At 36.3% G+C, this 19349-nt stretch overlaps 1 protein-coding gene across 6 annotated transcripts in view; it reads left to right on the forward strand.

Moving 5' to 3' along the window:
- Positions 1-18395, forward strand: part of LOC137392310 (unconventional myosin-IXb-like) — a 119468-nt gene extending 101073 nt beyond the window's left edge. For all 6 annotated transcript variants that reach the window (XM_068078983.1, XM_068078982.1, XM_068078988.1 and 3 more), the window contains 7 exons: positions 2820-3014; positions 4213-4405; positions 8127-8361; positions 12564-12678; positions 13480-13641; positions 16513-16703; positions 17632-18395. In XM_068078983.1, coding sequence (XP_067935084.1) covers positions 2820-3014; positions 4213-4405; positions 8127-8361; positions 12564-12678; positions 13480-13641; positions 16513-16703; positions 17632-17746 — 1206 coding nt within the window. In that variant the 3' untranslated portion in view covers positions 17747-18395. The remainder of the gene's footprint in view (positions 1-2819; positions 3015-4212; positions 4406-8126; positions 8362-12563; positions 12679-13479; positions 13642-16512; positions 16704-17631) is intronic.
- Positions 18396-19349: the final 954 nt, after the last annotated feature.

Raw genomic sequence — 19349 nt, forward strand, 5'->3', positions numbered from 1 at the left:
TAGAATATCAGTTGTACTGTTTGATACACACCCTACCATTAGAATATCAGTTGTACTGTTTGATACACACCCTACCATTAGAATATCAGTTGTACTGTTTGATACACACCCTACCATTAGAATATCAGTTGTACTGTTTGATACACACCCTACCATTAGAATATCAGTTGTACTGTTTGATACACACCCAACCACTAGAGTATCAGTTGTACTGTTTGATACACACCCTACCATTAGAATATCAGTTGTACTGTTTGATACACACCCTACCATTAGAATATCAGTTGTACTGTTTGATACACACCCAACCACTAGAATATCAGTTGTACTGTTTGATACACACCCTACCACTAGAATATCAGTTGTACTGTTTGATACACACCCAACCACTAGAATATGAGTTGTACTGTTTGATACACACCCTACCACTAGAATATCAGTTGTACTGTTTGATACACACCCTACCATTAGAATATCAGTTGTACTGTTTGATACACACCCAACCATTAGAATATCAGTTGTACTGTTTGATACACACCCTACCACTAGAATATCAGTTGTACTGTTTGATACACACCCAACCACTAGAATATGAGTTCTACTGTTTGATACACACCCTACCATTAGAATATCAGTTGTACTGTTTGATACACACCCAACCATTAGAATATCAGTTGTACTGTTTGATACACACCCAACCATTAGAATATCAGGACGAACATTTAAAACTCGGTGACAAGTGGCTCGCCATTAATAAATCATTAAAACTTGCTAACAAAATGTTTTCATTGCTGAGCATCATATTTACGTTTTGTCTCATTCCAATTTTAGTGAATACCGTAAAACCTCTATTTGAATGCCATGGCGTTCTATTTTCAACCTTCCCTATAGTGGCGTTTTATTAGAGGTAGCGTTCAAATAAAGACAAAGCAAATTTTGGAGAAATAATTTTAATCCTTTTATGGGTGAGGCGATGCTAATGTCACCTATATTTTGCACTCCCCATCGGCATAGCGACATTAATGCTGTCGGCCTCACATATATTTGTATACTTCTTCGGCCTCAGTTTTTGTCATATACTATCAGACGAAGTTAAACAAAGAACTACTCTGGTTATAAAATATTAGCGTGATACAGTTATTAACTATTTCAATGGTGTCGCTTTCAGAGTTTTAAAGAGAAGCCGTAAAGTTTTGGAGTTAAAAAACACACAAAGTTTTCGAGTTTTAAAAACATTTTAAATATTTTCATTGGAATACGCCATAACAAATGGCTGCTATTACGTTGTTCCTAAATCCATTCTCATCGTTCTTCAAAACCCTTTAAGGTTTTCAGGAAAGATTTTAAACCACATTATGGATGAATTTGAAAACTGGATATGATTTAGACCTTGGTGACTTTGAATAGAGTAGTTCTGACGATTGTGATGATCCCTCTTCTCAAGGACACCATCACTATAACCATGGCAACCGCTATAACCATGGCAACCGCTATAACCATGGCAACCGCTATAACCATGGCAACCGCTATAACCATGGCAACCGCTATAACCATGGCAACCGCTATAACCATGGCAACCACTATAGCAACAGCAAAATAATGGATTGTTATTGATGTAACTGAGTCATTATTAGTACCATTTTGTTGATACTTATCCACTGAACACTTTCTATTATGGGTTCGTAAAAATCAAAAATTGTCAATGTTGCATTCTATTAGAGGTGGTGTTCATGTAAAAGTGGCCTTAACCTTCAAATAGAGTTTTTACAGTATATTTCAATTTTGTGAATAAACAGTAAAAATACTAGCATCATAACAATAATGTGATGGTATCATTTGTTAGTATCAAACTTTCTAATCGAACATGAGCTGTCGTCATGTCTGTCTGAACTTCAGGTAGTGCATATGTCTGAAGCTGTTTAGTTTTAAGGACTTAGGAGCTACATACATACACACACACATACATACATACATACTGAGACATACATATTGAGACATACATACTGAGACATACATATTGAGACATACATATTGAGACATACATACTGAGACATACATACTGAGACATACATATTGAGACATAAATATTGAGACATACATACTGAGACATACATATTGAGACATACATACTGAGACATACATATTGAGACATACATATTGAGACATACATATTGAGACATACATATTGAGACATACATGTACATATTGAGACATACATATTGATACATACATAGTTACAGACTGAGACATACATACTGAGACATGCATACTGAGACATACATATTGAGACATGCATACTGAGACATACATACTGAGACATACATATTGAGACATACATATTGAGACATACATACTGAGACATGCATACTGAGACATACATACTGAGACATACATACTGAGACATACATATTGAGACATACATGTACATACTGAGACATACATATTGATACATACATAGTTACAGACTGAGACATACATACTGAGACATGCATACTGAGACATACATATTGAGACATGCATACTGAGACATACTTACTGAGACATACATATTGACACATACATACTGAGACATACATACTGAGACATACATACAGACTGAGACATACATACTGAGACATACATACAGACTGAGACATACATACTGAAACATACATACAGACTGAGGCCTAATGCTTCTGTTAGCTGCCTTGTGGCCAACCCTTTCAGATGACTTCCAATACTAAACTTCACCGTTTCCTTGGTACTGGTCCCTCAGCCCCTCAACCAGGTACTTTATCATTGCCATGTCCCAGTCCAATAATTATTAATTCTTTCTATAGCAAAAGGATGCAAAGAAGAAAGGTCACCAGATGGTAGCCGTGCAATTTACGATGCCAACATTTTGTGAAGTTTGCAGCAAAATGATGTTTTGGAACATTAAGGACAGGGGATGCCAGTGCGCGTACTGCAACCTCTCATGTCATAAGAGGTGCACTCCGCAGATTACACAGCCATGCTCTCGGCAGCCGGTGCAGGTGCTTGTTTGTTTATTTTCTTCATGGTTTCTGCTCTTCACTCATGCTTGTCATAGCCTTGATACCACAGGAGCTATTCGAATATGTCAGTATGTCGTATAGTCAATGGACTCTAAAAGCATATGTTGTGATAATTTTAATGCAATGCTACGGAGGTGTATGATGAAGCATTTCTTTTGGAATTGGCAACATGATTGTGTGTAACCTAAAGGTTGTTAATTCTGGTGACAGAAGCTTACAACACCCCATTATCAAACTTCTTAAATCATGATCTTGCTAAATCTAAAGGCCCGTGGACACTATCGCTCAAATTGACGATTAGTTGTGCGATGGACACCCAACGATTACCTGTGCGATTTACACCAACGGTGGGCTGCTATGACGTCATTTTGCGATTAGTCGCCAATGTAGTCGTTGCTAGTGACGATGCGATGGACTTTCAACATGATGAACTTTGACACACATGATGGCAACTATTAGCACCTTGATTGACTGTTTGTTGACCAATTCCGATTTCAACAGTTGTGAAGATCGATGTCAATCCATTGTCGGAAGTTTGGTGAAAAGCTACGCTCGTGATGAATTATGTAATCAGATAATTAAAGTAAATTTGAAAAGAACCTACTATATCACTAACGAAATTGTGTAATTTTTAATTGTTGTTGGTTAGCGGTCACCTACAACTAATTGCTGATAGTGTGTACACCACATAGTATGTGATGACATCATAACCGGTAATCGTTGCAGCCTATTACACAGCTAAACGTTAATTTGAACGATAGTGTGCACCGTAGTGAGAGTTGTCTCCTCTTGATTCAAATGTATTTTCACTTGGAAACAGTTTTGCCACCTAAAACTACATGCAAAAGATGCATAAAGGTGCCACACTCTATTATTTTGTGGTATTAACGTTTTAGATCATTAAATGCTAGCATATGAATTTAGTTCACTATTAACAACAAATTTACAAAAACCTTTATAGACAAGTTTTTAAGATGTGTATTCATAGTGCTATTGTAGTAGGTCAGGTTTAATTAATGGTTTGTACAGTAGATAGTTTAATCAGTATTATAGAGAAAGAAGGCCTCATCACCACCTGTATCTGATGTGTGTGGCAAAAGTACAACCGCCTAATGGCGATGGCTGAAATGTAGAAACGACTTCTGTGAATAATCATCTTGAACTTTGATACCCATAGGAAGCGGAGGCTAATTCAAATGCTGTATTTGGTATTCCATTGGCTCAACTGGCTGGGGAAGACAACTCCGTGCCTCCAGTGTTAGAGAAGCTCATCGCTGAATTGGATAGCAGGGGTATTTATACTGATGGTATTTACAGGAAGTCAGGCGCTGCTTCCCGAGTGCGCTGCCTAAAGAAAGCTTTAGATACCGGTGAGTTGATTATTGCAGCCTCCATGAGCCTACCATCAGCAATACTCAATAGCTGATGGTAGCGTGGTGTGGCAGCCTCCATGTCTATGTATTTTACAAAACAGATGGTCAGCCAACTTTACTGAAGAGTAAGTTTCTCTTGAAACACTTTATGATAGCATTATCCCACGAGCAAACGAGCGGAGCGATGTGTGCGGGTTTTTATGATAAATGCATGTGCACACAACTTACGAAAATTATTCATCAACAATGAGACGAACCCTTGGCTAGAAATTTCATCAAGAAATTTAAGCATCGGAATGTAAAGTCGTTAAAGTATAATAACGATACAAAACACATTTAAACCTATTTAAATATGTTACCAAGTCTTTGTAAATTGTCGGTATTATCTTTAAACTTACCCATCTGATCGGATTATACACAAATAGACAGATTTATTTGAACGAAAATTGCCACAAAAAGCTTGAAAAGCTCGGTTTAATAAAAGTTAAGACCAAAAATTGAAACGCCAATAAAGCCGTGCGACCGATTGTAGAACTATTTAGTAGTGCGTATTTCACGAGAAAACCGTGTTCATTTTACCAGTCTATGGTGCTGTTTACTTGTAATCGAATTTATTCGAAGGTTTTTGTAATAAACGTAGACCGTTTGAGGCGTAGACCGATTTACAGGTACGAAATTGTGGTACACCGTTTATCAGCCTATGTTTTTTGTCCAATCACCGAAGGTTTCATTATTTAAAACGTTAGCCGAAATTCTTTACAACTTACGTACAAGCTAGGGCCAAACTACAACGCCCCTTCATGACGAGAACATTTTTTATTTTGCTACATTTTTATACACGTGAATGCTCCTACCCGCTTTCTGTTAAAGATCGCTTATCAAAACCATTCTACATTCAACGCAACCAACTTTCAAACTGTGTATAGTACACAGTAGCTTGCCATTTTACTTCTAATTTTGCATTTCAGAGTTATAATAAACATATTTCTTTATCGTTGTTGAATTACATACATTACAGTAAATTAGGCCTACAGCTTTATAACACTTTTATAACAGCTTTTATTTTGCTGCAGTTTGCAGAAATCTTCGAGACGCATTAACGCTCATAGGTTTTCTATTATTGCTGTATTACTATATTAACAATATTTGTTATTTTAATAATATCAGTGCATTTTACTTATAATATTGGCCAACATTGCATTTCTCCTATTGCAAGAGAGAGATATAAACGTAATATTTTCCTTTCATTGTTGTTGTTTGTCATGACCAAACACTTTTTAAATAAATTTTCTAAAAACCTATATAAATACCACAACTTCTCGATTTTGCTACCTATGACGTTTTGAAATGTAAACAAAATTGTGTATTGGTTTTCTATTATTACTATATTAATAAAATTGATTATTCTAAGAATATCAGTGCATTTTACTTCTAATATTGGCCAATATTGCATTTCTCCTGTTGCAGGGGGAAAATATAAACATCTTTTCCATTCATTATTGCTTATTGTTGTATATAATAACACCCACACCCAGTACATTACAGCTACCATTGCAGTTATCCTATTGCACTGCAAAGCCATTTGATTGCTAATATTGCATTTCTCAACCATTAGTACCCTTTATTTTTTTGCCAATATCTCTGGCCATCTCTTTGGTCGTGGGCTGTATGACAGTGGAATTTCTAGTATATATATGTGTGTAATAGTATAATTATATATATAATTATATTATTACGCATTATTTATATAATTCATTATAATATAATTATATTATGCATGATATATATCGTGCGTTATAATATATATAACGCATAATATATCTAGGCTATATATATAGCCTATATATATATATATATCATGCAAATACATATCATATGCATTATATATTACAATGCATCATATATATTATAATGCATTTTAATATATATAATGCATTATATTGTATATAATGCATTATAATATACATAATGCATTATAATATATATTGTTATATTGCATTACAATATTATATAAATATAATATTTATAATTACAATTAGTGTTCTACTATATTATAAGCTGATACAGTAAAGTAATACTAAAATAAAAGAGCCTTACAAGAAATTTGAGCGAATAGTACTAGTTATGGATAATAGTTGTACTTATCTTTACAGCTACTGTCAGTTTCATGACCTGGTTGGCTGGTGTTTCTGTTTCTTGCTGATTGGTTGGTTTTAAAATAAGAGAGAAGATAACTCTTAGAGTGTGGGAAGGTTGATGCTGTTTCTGATCGTTTGTTGAATCTACTCGTTGTTGAATCTTGTTGTTGAATCGTTGTTGAAACAATCTACGTTTGTTGAATCGTTTGATGACATATATATAAGACATATATATATATATAACATATATAATATATAACATATATATATAGCATATATATAGCTGAGCTGTAGAGACTTGTTGGAATAGATTAACTGTACTGATCTATATACACACGTGTATGTAATTGGAGCGCTTGGGACAAAAGTAGACGTTAGTAACACAATACTTTATAGAATTACAATTATCTGATCGATGAAAGTAGTACCTTTTTGCCTTGTTCAAAATATTCCAATATTTGATGCCATTCTTCTGGCCTTCAACAATATAAAGTCTGCTAGGCCATCCTCACACAGCACCCCTAAACCGTAATAGATTTTGGGTGCTCAATGTTGGGAAGCGATCATTTCAGATGAATCTCTTCACTAGCCCTCATCTAGTATAGTTTTGGCAATTATGGTTTTGAATGTTAAAAGTGCATCACTCATCAGTACTTCTTGCCGCTGTTGAGGTGTCTAATCCAGGGCTCCTTAGCCCTGACCAATCGTATTAGCCTTAGCTCTTTAGCCCTGACCAATCGTATTTTTATCTGACACTCCTCTACCTTTGTGCTTGTCCAACCCTCTGGTGCTGGTTTATTGGTAATCAAGACTGCCTTCTCGGTGCAGCCAACCTCTTTTACTGTCTTTGACTTTCCCCACCTGTGCAAGTGAGAGATGGTTTCTCGCTTCACTTTAGACAAATGTGCAAGCATTTTGAAATTTACCTCATATTGCAAATGACTCCTCAGACTTTTATTAGCACTTTTTATCACTTTTACCACTTTGTACCACAATCATAAATGTTTCAGCGTATGAAGAATACCTCTAGCTAATTTTGTACAAAAATCGAAGCTGCGCAAGTTTCTTATACAGAGAGGGCACGATGAGATTACATTGTCAGCATGGGATTACATTGTCAGCATGAGATTAGATTAACCTGATAGGATAAAGTGGGTGCTAAATGAATAAATAGATTACATTTCTTGACAATACTTTTGGTGGCCGACAAGAGTGTCTACAAAACTTTCGTCTCAAATATGTACAGTATGTATCAACTGAGATAGTACATGTATATAAAGTGAGATTAGGCCATGAATGATGAAGACCATGAAAACTATTGGGTGGTTCCATAATAACAATCTCAGCTGTATGTATACATACGTATGTATGTCATGTACGTCGTGTATATATTCTGTAAGTATGATCACATATGTTCCGCTGCCTTTGCATAGCGAAGTTGTAAGTAGCAGGTATTTGCTCAAATAAAGCATTTGGTTCTGATCAGGTAATCCAGTTTTACAGAAATGTAGTCAAACCCGATATCATCTGCAATAAACTTAACAAAGGCGACTATGGATATGTTGAACTTTTTCATGTAGATTGGGAGGCTGTCAACCTCTCCGATTACGCTGTCCACGTCATCAGTCTCACATTGAAAAACTTTTTCCGCGAGCTTCCTGAGCCTCTGTTCACTTTTGAGCTCTACAATGAGTTCATCCGGTGCTCAGACATCGCAAACAAGGAGGACGCGCTGAGTGCCATGCGAGCTACGGTGAACAAACTTCCTGCCGTCAACATCAGTACCATTTCCCGTCTCATGCTCCATCTTGCCAGGTCAGTGAAATCCTTGCTTTCATCCATTATGCAGTGACTGGCACACTTGTGCTGGACTGACTGGCACACTTTTGCTGGACTGACTGGCACACTTGTGCTGCAGTGACTGGCACACTTTTGATGGAGTGACTGGCACAGTTGTGCTGTAGTGACTGGCACACTTTTGATGGAGTGACTGGCACACTTGCGCTTGAGTAACTGGCACACTTGCACTTGAGTGACTGACACATTTGTGCTGGACTGACTCGCACACTTGTGCTGGAGTGACCGGCATGCTTGAGCTGGAGTGACTGGCACGCTTGTGCTGCAGTGACTGGCATACTTGTGCTGCAGTGACTGGCACACTTGTGCTGAAGTGACTGGCACACTTGTGCTGGAGTGACTGGCACACTTGTGCTGCATTGACTGGCACACTTGTGCTAGAGTGACTGGCACACTTGTGCTAGAGTGACTGGCACACTTGTGCTGCAGTGACTGGCACACTTGCGCTGGAGTGACTGGCAGGCACCCTTATGCTGGAGTAACTGGCACACTTGTACTGCATTGACTGGCATGCTTGTGCTGCAGTGACTGGCACACTTGTGCTGGAGTGACTGGCATGCTTGGGCTACAGTGTCTGGCACACTTGTGCTGGATATTGATGAGTTGAACAGAATGAAAGTAGTGCTCAATGTCAGCTGTTATGGCAGTGTTTGCATTCTAGCTCACCGGTTGCACGTTACAGACTAGCGAACTAGTGCAGTCAAACCTCGATGTATGATCACCCAACATTCGTATTGTTTTCTATTTTTGTAATACGTCTAAAATTCAAACAAATATTTGTTATGAAATACAACTTATGTTTTACAGAGTTTCATCCACAGTTTGTAATCTGTACTAACTGTACGATCTGCAATCGTATAAATAAGTACATCTACAAGCAACTTTTTTTCAATTGATTGTATGGAGCTCAAATAATATGGATCTCTCTATTTCATGTCTTACTTTTTTATTTTGGATTGTTGATAGCATGAAGACCTATGCAAATGGTAGACCCTCGCCATACGATTTTAATTCGTTTCAGTGTTGGCATCGTATAGAGAAAATGTCATATAAAGGGGTATAGAAACCTAAAATAATTCTCTACTGCAAACACCCCTTGGTAAAAAAGCAAAATTTTTATATAAGTTAGCATATTTTCTAGTTTTTCATATTTATTAGTTTCATATTAGCAACAAAATAGTATGTTAGCCTTAGTAACTATAGCTACATGTACCTACAGTAACTTTTGTGTATTTAGGAGTTATGAGCTGCAATAGAATGTAACATTACAATGTACAACATGTATGTGCAGAAGTAGCAGTACGTACCGTAGGACTGCACGAAGTTCCTACCTCCAAGACATGCATATAACACAAATGTTCAGTTGATCTTAAATGAATTTGGCTTACTAAATACAGACTTATAGCTAAGTTGTAGTATGTATTTTACTAAACTTTAATTTTCTTATCGTCTACATTTTTATCGCTTGTCCGTTTCAGGTTTGATTGTCACCAAAAGAGTAGCGTTTAACTGAGAGAGGGCGAGCATCGTATCTCTTTCAGGTGTTGTGAAAGGGATTTTGGCAAATAGCATATAAGTATCTCTGTTATTTTGATGTACTAGCTGTACTACCCGGCTTTGCCTGGGTAATAAAAAAGTCTTTGGGCAAAAATTTGATTTGTATTTAACATATAACAACATTTGCCATTCTAACGTTCAAACTACATATCATGAAACAAGTGTTTTGTGTAGTTGAAATAAATTAGGAGAGAAAATAAAAGCAACTGTAAAGATTTTCAAACTTTGTCAAACAACTTTTAAACTTTTTATCATGAGGAAAAGGTTTTTTGCAGGACGACTAAATTAAAAACAAATAAAACAACTGTAAGGGTTTTCAAACAGCTGTGAATTTAAAATTTCATTACTTGAAAGAAGTGCTTCGTTAAAATAAATTAGAAGAAAAAATAAAAATGCAAAGGTGTTTAAATATAAATGTGAAATCATTAGCAAGTAATGGCTAAATATAGTCCATTTCTTTACGATTACAATCCAAAATTATTTGGTATACAAATATATGATTTCAGTTCGCTTCAGTTTTGACATGCAAAAATTGGCATGTAAGCTAGTATCATGGGCTATTATAGGTACAAATCCTCATTAAAAATAGTGCCAAAATACTATGTTAACCTTAGTAACTATAGGTACCTACTATGACTTTAGTGAATTTTGTTGTTATGACCTGCGGGCCTAAGATAATATAACATTACAATGTAGGCCTACTACATGGAGAGTTTTTACCTTCGAGACAAACGTGTAACATAATGCTGAATCTAACTTAAATGAATTTAGTTTACTAAACACATACTTGAAAGAAGTTTTAGTATGTATGTAAACCTTAAACTTTCAACATTGATTTTACCATTACGAAAAGTTTCTATTTTAACAGATACGGGGTATACCGTATACCGGACACGGATAACTCGCCATGGCAAGTTCAGCGGCATACATCTTTTAATAACTTATATAATCAGCACACAAATAGCCAAATTTCAATTTGGAGATAAATTATTGTTGATATTGTGAGGCCAAATAAATTAGCCCTAAAGAGAAAAGACGAATAAGAATCGCGTTGCATATACTCAGGCCCCAAATTATTTCTGAACAGGAGCATCGTAACTAGTGCATGCAAGGCTAAAATAATTAGCACGCGCATGGTGTATCCGTTAAATGAAAACGTATCTGAGGACTATGCTGTTCTAGTTCAGTAGTAGACTGTCCGGAGAAAAAACTTGGCAATGCATTCATTGTGAGTTCAAGTCTATCAGAACGCGGAATTTTAATATCAAGGTTTTAAGATCTATAGCCGGAATGCAGACAGACATATCCACAGATGACAGACATACTTTGAGAAATATACATGTATATATAGAATATAGATTCAGCAAACTGACTGCCAAATTTTGAATTTCAGAAAAAATTTTGTTGGTCTTGTATAGCGAAAATAATGTCATATGACAGGAGCGGAAAAACATCGTGGTACATCTTAAGGTGAAAAAATCATATGAAAGGGGCATCATAACCCAGGGGCGCACGGAAGTGGTTAAAATGGAAAGGGAATGTTTTATTAGAAATAAAATAAGTTAATAGAAAACATAAGGGAACATCTTTAGATCCAGTCCTTAAAAACAATCGATGCTGTCTATTATTATTTATCACGAGAAGAAAGTGGGAGTGAGATTTAGAAAAGAAAGCCTGAAATGAGTGCAAATGGAAAGGTTGGTCTTGGCAAATGTAAATGACATCAAATATCAACACAGATATTATATAAATCATAAGTTATGTTTAAATTTTGTTTGGCTTAAGTTTGACTAGCTTGGTATCTTTATGACCACCTCTGCCTACCTACTCAGCCTTTATGACCACCTCTGCCTACCTACTCAGTCTTCATTACTTGCATTGCTCTTTATGACCACCTCTGCCTACCTACTCAGTCTTCATTACTTGCATTGCTCTTTATGACCACCTCTGCCTACCTACTCAGTCTTCATTACTTGCATTGCTCTTTATGACCACCTCTGCCTACCTACTCAGTCTTCATTACTTGCATTGCTCTTTATGACCACCTCTGCCTACCTACTCAGTCTTCATTACTTACATTGCTCTTTATGACCACCTCTGCCTACCTACTCAGTCTTCATTACCTACGTTGCCAAGGCTTCAATTATGCTCACTTGTATCTAACATAAAGGTGGTACCTGGTACATGAAGGTGAAGTGACAACAAAAACCTCTGCTGATTATTACCGTATTTAACTTATATTTAAATTACCTTTTATATAGTTTTTCATGATGTATTTCTTTCATCCCTGTATGTAATTACATGGGGTCTTTATTTTATCACCGAGTTCTCTTGGCCTTGTAAGGGATTGAATGAATACATTGTTCTAAGAATTTTTTTTCAAGTGTGATGAATTTAATACACTGAAGCAAACATCGGAGTGGATTAGGTGTATACGTCAAGGTTTGACTGTACAATCACAGACCTTTGTCATGGAAGTACTTTTCGGAGCTCTGCTGCTATTTTTAATTGAATTGCAATGCTTGCGATTGAACATTGAATATAGCTAATATTTCAAATTGATGTTTAAACTGTAACTTATAGTTACACCTGGTATGTTTTAGAATTGCTCAAAATGAATATACCAATAGAATGTCTCCAAATGCTCTTGCCATCGTTTTTGCTCCCAACCTTGTACGGACAAACGCTCCGATGACGGCCCAGCAGAGCCTTGCCCAGGTACATATACATATGTACATAACAGTTGTATCTGTATTGCTCTCTACCGTTTGTTCTTATCTGTCCACCTTCTGTCTTCTTTGCCTACATCTATTTTATCTCTGGTTAAACTTATCTTTTTCTTGCATACCCCTTCTCTTTCCGCTGTACATTCTTCTCTCTCACCTTTATCTCTTTCTGGCTGCTTCTCTATACTTGAAACTTACCATTTCCACATTTTCAGTTAAGTCTCTACTCTTATTTTAACTTATCTTTTCATTTTGTTAATTTTTGTACTAATTGTACACCTACGCGTGTGCAACTCATTTTAAACACTTTATTTCCGATTGTGGAAACTAGAGTTGATGACATCTCAGCCCGTGTGTTTACCATCTGAAATACCAGTAATTTCATAGCTGCAATTTCTGCAAAGGTACTACTATTACCATTTTATATGGAATGCCAAAGGACATGCCTCTTGTGAGAAAAGAGTTTCCAAAAATCTGTTTGGTGTGCGAACCATCCAAAACGATTTCACCACTAGTAGCCTGATACACATGAGAAAGGAGTTGCTTTTCAGGCTGAAAATTGGTTTTGTGTAATTTCTAGTAACTGAAGTAATATAAAAAATGATAGCTCTCTATTATTGTGATAAAAATAAGCTCAGGTGCATAAACATGCGGTGCTTAGCATTTACAATAAGATGGGCTCTAAAATATAGCAGTTCTCCATGTCCTGTGCATACATTGGTTAGCATTTGGCAACGATCATGATTATCATGGCGATACCACTAGTTGATAGCATCGTTTCTGGATGTAAAAGGTCGAGAAACAGTGTAAGACTTTGGAGATGATGTTGGAGGCGACAATGAAGAAGCTTGATACGACACTGCAGGACCTTGATCAGCTAGAGGCAGAGCGCCAGGTCCTGGAGACCAGGCTGAGTAATGTTAGACAGAGCATGAGGAGACCTGGTGCTCCCTCGGTACGTCTCTCTTAGTCTCTCTTATTTCATCATCTCCCATGTTTACATTAAGACTAGCAGTACCACCCCGGCTAATAAAAAGTCTTTGGACATAAAATTGATTTTTGTTTAACATATATAACAAAATTTGCCATTCTAACTGTTAAACTACATATCATGAGAAAAGTGTAGTTGTGAAGAAGGGTACTTGTATTTGTTTAGTTTAAATAGTTTAAGAGAGAAAATAAAAGCAACTGTAAAGGTTTTCAAACTTTGTCAAACGACTGTAACTTTCAAACTTCATAACTTGAAAGAAGTGTTTTGTTGAAATAAATTAAGAGGAAAAATAAAAATGGGAAGGCGTTTAAATGTAAATGTGAAATCATTAGCAAGTAATTGGCTAAAAGTAAAGTAAATCTGTTTTGCTACGATTACAATTAAAAATTATTTGGCATACAATTATATGATTTTAGTTCATCTCAGTGTTGGCATGCGAATATTGGCATGCCAATTTTTGCATGCCAATGTTGGCATGCAAAAATATCGTAGGCTATAGAGTGGTATAGAAACCCATAGTAATTATTTAATGCAATCGCCTCCTGGTAAAAATCATCATCATTAAAAATAGTAGCAAAATAATAGGTTAACCTTAGTAACTATGAGCACCTACAAGTACTTGAGTGCATTTTGTGGTAATGATCTGCAAGATAATATAACATTACAATGTACTATGTTGAGAGTTCTTACCTTTGAGACAGACGAGTAACATAAACATTGAATCTAACTTGAATGAATTTAGTTTACTAAACACGTACTTGAAGGAAGTTTTAGTATGTATTTTAGTAAACTTCAAACTAAAATTTTATCATTAATTTATCCGTTTGCGAATCCGTTTTCACCATACCGCTGGACTCGCTATGGCGAGCAACGTATATCTCTTAACAATTTATATAATCCGTACACAAGTCGTCAAATTTGAATTTTGAGAGAATTATTGTCGATATCGTGTAGCAGAAAAGATTCACCCAAACGAAAAAATAACCTAATTTCCTAGAGTTGGGCGAAAAATATTTTATAACAGTGGCATCATAGCCCACGGGCGCAATGCTCAAATAATACGCCATTTAGCGTGTGCATACACTATATGGCATATGATAATGATATTGATCAATACGCCTGTATAGCTCAGCAGTAAAGTGCTTGGATGAAAATCTTGCGAATACAATCTTTCAGTTCAAATCCAACAGAATGCGAAATTTTAATTGCAAGATTTTCCTAGCTCTAGCTGGACATACACAAACACGAATACACAGAAACACAGACTAACTGACTTTTTAAACTAAGACTAAAATTTTTAACTTATAGTTGTTTAAAAACCTTTACAGTTGTTTTATTTATTTTATTTTATTTAGTTGTCCTGCACTAAACCTTTTCCTCATGATATGAAGTTTGAAAGTTACAGTTGCTTGACAAAGTTTGAAAACCTTAACAGTTGTTTTTATTTTTTCTTAACTTAGTTCAACTACACAAAACACTTTTCTCGTGATATGTAGTTTGAAATTTAGAATGACAAGTGTTATTATATGTTAAATACAAATCAATTATCTGTCCAAAGACTTTTTTATTACCCGGGCAGCAGTTAGTTTGCTAGTTTATATATATATATATATATGTGTGTGTGTATTGGATTCGTATAGCAGTTTTGCTGGCAGAACAAAACAAAATTTTTGCTTATCAATGGCTGGTTCTTTAGAGGATATATTTCTGTAATAATATGTACAAACTTGCTGCTAGTATAAATGTTGATACTTTTTGGCACATGTGTAAAAATACGCTAGTAAAACCTGTTGGAAATCTGATCACAATTTTTGCTAGCAGACCCACAGCCGGCTTATGCAATGCTCTGTTGTAGCTTTGAATATGGCTGTCTATGGGGTGTCATTGGTATTTTGTGTACTCTTTATTTTATTGTAAGCTTTTTGGCTTCAATAATGTTCAAACTGTTCAGGTTTTGTTGAATTTGTTAGCTTGCGCTCTCTGTTTTACCGCTATGGTTGTAATGAGTAATGTACAATATTCTGTAACTTTTCTATGCTTTTGGCGCTTCGATCGACTGTTTTCACCTACGAGATGGAGAAAAAGGTGTTTACTTCTGTGATGCATTATTACTGTCGTAGTTCGTATGTTGGAACAGAGATGCAGCAAAGTAGCATTATATGGTAGACAATGACAGCATAGCGCAGAGCTTTCTTCTTCAATTTCAATTTTTATTTCTTAAAAATGCTTGACAGTAGTTTCGATCAAAAAGACGAGAAAAGCTGGCAGACTAATGTATGGCTTAGAAGCCTCACACGATGACAAAAAATCCTAATAAAATATTTTAACACAGTTTCAGTTTCGCGGCATTTTTTATCATTACTCTACCTATTTTAGGATGCTTTGAAATGCTGGTTAAACAATTGAGAAGATAGACACAACTTCAATTAATTGCTATGCTATACTAGAATGTGTTGACCTTGGTTTCACAGGCTACAAATGTATGCCAGAGTTATTGAGGTTACGAGTTGATCTACAAATACTTTAAAGTTTGTTTGTTGGTCTCGTTTAATATACAATATACGATATACATCGTCATTTTATATTTTCATTTCTGCTAGAAAAGGACTTCATTTTAGAGAGTATTCATTTGCAAATGTTATGTAATGTGTTACCCCCCTGTAATTTGCTTTGATTTTGTCAAGCCTACACCACTGAAGTAGTAAAACTGCTTTAGTAGTGCGGGCACTAAAATGGTAGGTTTTCTTTAATGGTGTATAATAGACCTGCATCAAACGTCCTTTCTGCTCATTCACCGTAGCTTATTCATTGACTGCCTGTATTGTGTGTAAACAGAAACCAGCGAAATCCCCAAAGCCTCCTATCATGCATCCTCTTGGTGAAGGTGAAGCTCCTTCCAGTGAGCACACACGTTCAGCTCCTACTTCCAGTCCGAGCACTCCCACATCCGAAACTGTTGATATGGAATATGCCCAGCAGGAGGAGAGGGCTATCTCTGAAAAAATCCGTAATGTCCAGGAGAGAAAGTATGTATCATTCGCTGGCCATCCCAGTTTTATCACTTGGGACTGCAGGGTCAGCTCAGTTGAATCAGTTGGGACTGCAGGGTCAACTCAGCTCTATTAGTTGGGACTGCAGGGCCAGCTCAGTTGTATCAGTTGGAACTGCAGGGCCATCTCAGTTCTATCACCTGGGACTGCAGGGTCAGAACAGTTCTATCAGTTGGGACTGCAGGGTCAACCCAGTTGTATGAGTTGGGACTGCAGGGCCACCCCAGGAATTGCAGTTTTCAAGTTTGGAATATTCACTTGGTCATATCCTCATATTATCAAGAGTTTTGAATTTTCTTCTATCACTAAGCCTATTCTGATAAACACCGGTGTGTTGTTTTACTAGGTTTGTAGGTTTTACTTCTTGGAAGTTCTATTCGTGTTGAAGTTTATTAGTTGACTGCCGTATTTATTGCATCAAATGCCTTTTCATGGAAATTCGTCGAAGGTCCCTTATATTTTTCAGAAAAGGAAAAGATTTCAGAACTTCATAGAGAGGCGCTTGGGTTATGAAGATATTTCATCAAACATTTTCGGTCAAAAGATTTGCAACTCTGAAAATCATTGGTGTAGCAGTGCATGATCTATAAATGTGTATATCTGGAAACTAGAGTTATTCATTTTATAAAAACAACATGCCTTGTTTTGTTGGGCAGATTATACAAGTTGAATAAGAATTGTCAAAATACAGTGTGTCATCGCCGGACACTCATCTCTTTACATTATATCTAGTTTCCTGTACATGTACCACGTACACCATAGCACGCTGTATAATTGTAACGTAGGAGCAGAGGCTAACTCAGGCGGCCACTCGTTTTTCATTTATTAGTGTCGCAGTAACTGGTGTGAAAATGGGGATTGTTGAAAACGTTGGCTCCCTTAGTTATTAAAACTTTTATTACAGAGACCAGCTTAGGTTAGCTATTCCACGATTGACTCTGACCACCTCAGATGGCGATGATATGCTCAGTGGCGATGACTTGGAAAGTTCAGCAGAGTCTTTGGATGACCTTGAATGAATCAGAAGTTAAACTGACTCGCCATTCAAGTTCACCCGCTGAACGGCTGGATACATGGAGCAGTCTTGTCTTCTTTAGTCGAACAATTCCACAGTTTTGAGTTATCAAGTGCCTGTCGCAAACAATCTTTTTTATGTGTTTTCTTTTGTTATTCATGCTCAAAATTCAATGTATTATTATCTTGAGCTGAATGATATCATTTGTTCATTTCCAATCCATAGGTATATCACAGCGGTTTTAACTTGAAGGCCAAAACTTTGTCATACTTGTCAATATGCTATTTTTCATGCCAGTCCAATTCATGTCATTTTAGTGCAATTCCAAACTGTATGTATATTATGTGAGAAATGGGAATGGACATGGCAGTTTTGATGATTACACTCTAGTTATAATTATGTCTTCAGTTGGTTAGCTTCTCATCGTTAGCTTAATATGTTAGTGGACACGCTGAATTATTATATATCAGTGTCAGTTTTTGAGTTGGTCACATGTTGGTCACATGCTAGCTGCTGACTGATGGCGAGTTGGCAGCATATGAGGCCGCTATTTTTTTATCACTAGTAGGTAAGCTGATATAACAACACTATCGCTTAACATTTTCTGCAAACTTTTTCTTGTACATTGATACAAATATATGTATCAACTTGTATGCACTCTGTATGGTTTGTCGCTCTGAAGATAATGAAGTCTCGCTAGCTGATTCCTCCATAAAGTATTTTCCTAATACATCATGGGAGGGATATTCTCAAGTGTTGTGGGTCAACCACTTTAGGTCAGCAGGGGGTTTTGTAAGTTGCAGTGCATCACATAGAAAAAATTGAAGCATGGCATGGAGTAACCCAACCAAGAGGAAATAACTCTAAATTGTCACATCTTGCATGTTGTCGGACACATTTATTTACTAAAATCTTACAAACATACTGATTTGTTTCACCTACTGGTGTACTGTCACATTGTTTTCCTCTAAGAAATATTAAAGAAACCTCTCACAAAAAAGTTAGCACTACTAATTGAAGTTGCAAATGTTAACTGAAAGTGAAAGCTATGCGAATTACCAGTTTTCAGCTAGAGAATAGTCCATATTTTCAGATGGGTGTAGTTCAGTCTTTACTTTAATAGGAGCTGTCTGGCTGAGGTCATTGTTAGAGGTAATAGAAATGATGTAATCAAAGGGATTCCAATTCCCAACTTTTGGCTTCATTAACCAACAAGCTGCCACTTGCTCTAGTCACTCACTTAACCACACTTAAAATTGATAAGGAATAATTGTGCAGCTGGTTATTACACCTGACAATCTTTTATGACCCGCTAAACTGTCAGGGTACTAGCAGATCATTTAATAAATAATAGGGAATTCTGTATAAATTTGGTACTTTCAAACTACTGTATATTTCTTATAGCTATTGCTGGGAGAATTATAGGTGTGAAACTTGATATCCCAGTTTGTTTTTCAAGATTTTCATACAGTGGAGCCTCGGTTCTCGAACGCTTCAGTTCTCGACCAACTTGGTTTTCAATCAAAAATATTTGAGATTTGTTCGTCTTGGATCTCGACGATAAATTCGGTTCGCGATCAAGCATGCGCATTGGAATTAAATGCTTG

This window comes from Watersipora subatra, chromosome 3 (genome assembly GCF_963576615.1).
Source record: "Watersipora subatra chromosome 3, tzWatSuba1.1, whole genome shotgun sequence".
Lineage (NCBI taxonomy): Eukaryota > Metazoa > Bryozoa > Gymnolaemata > Cheilostomatida > Watersiporidae > Watersipora > Watersipora subatra.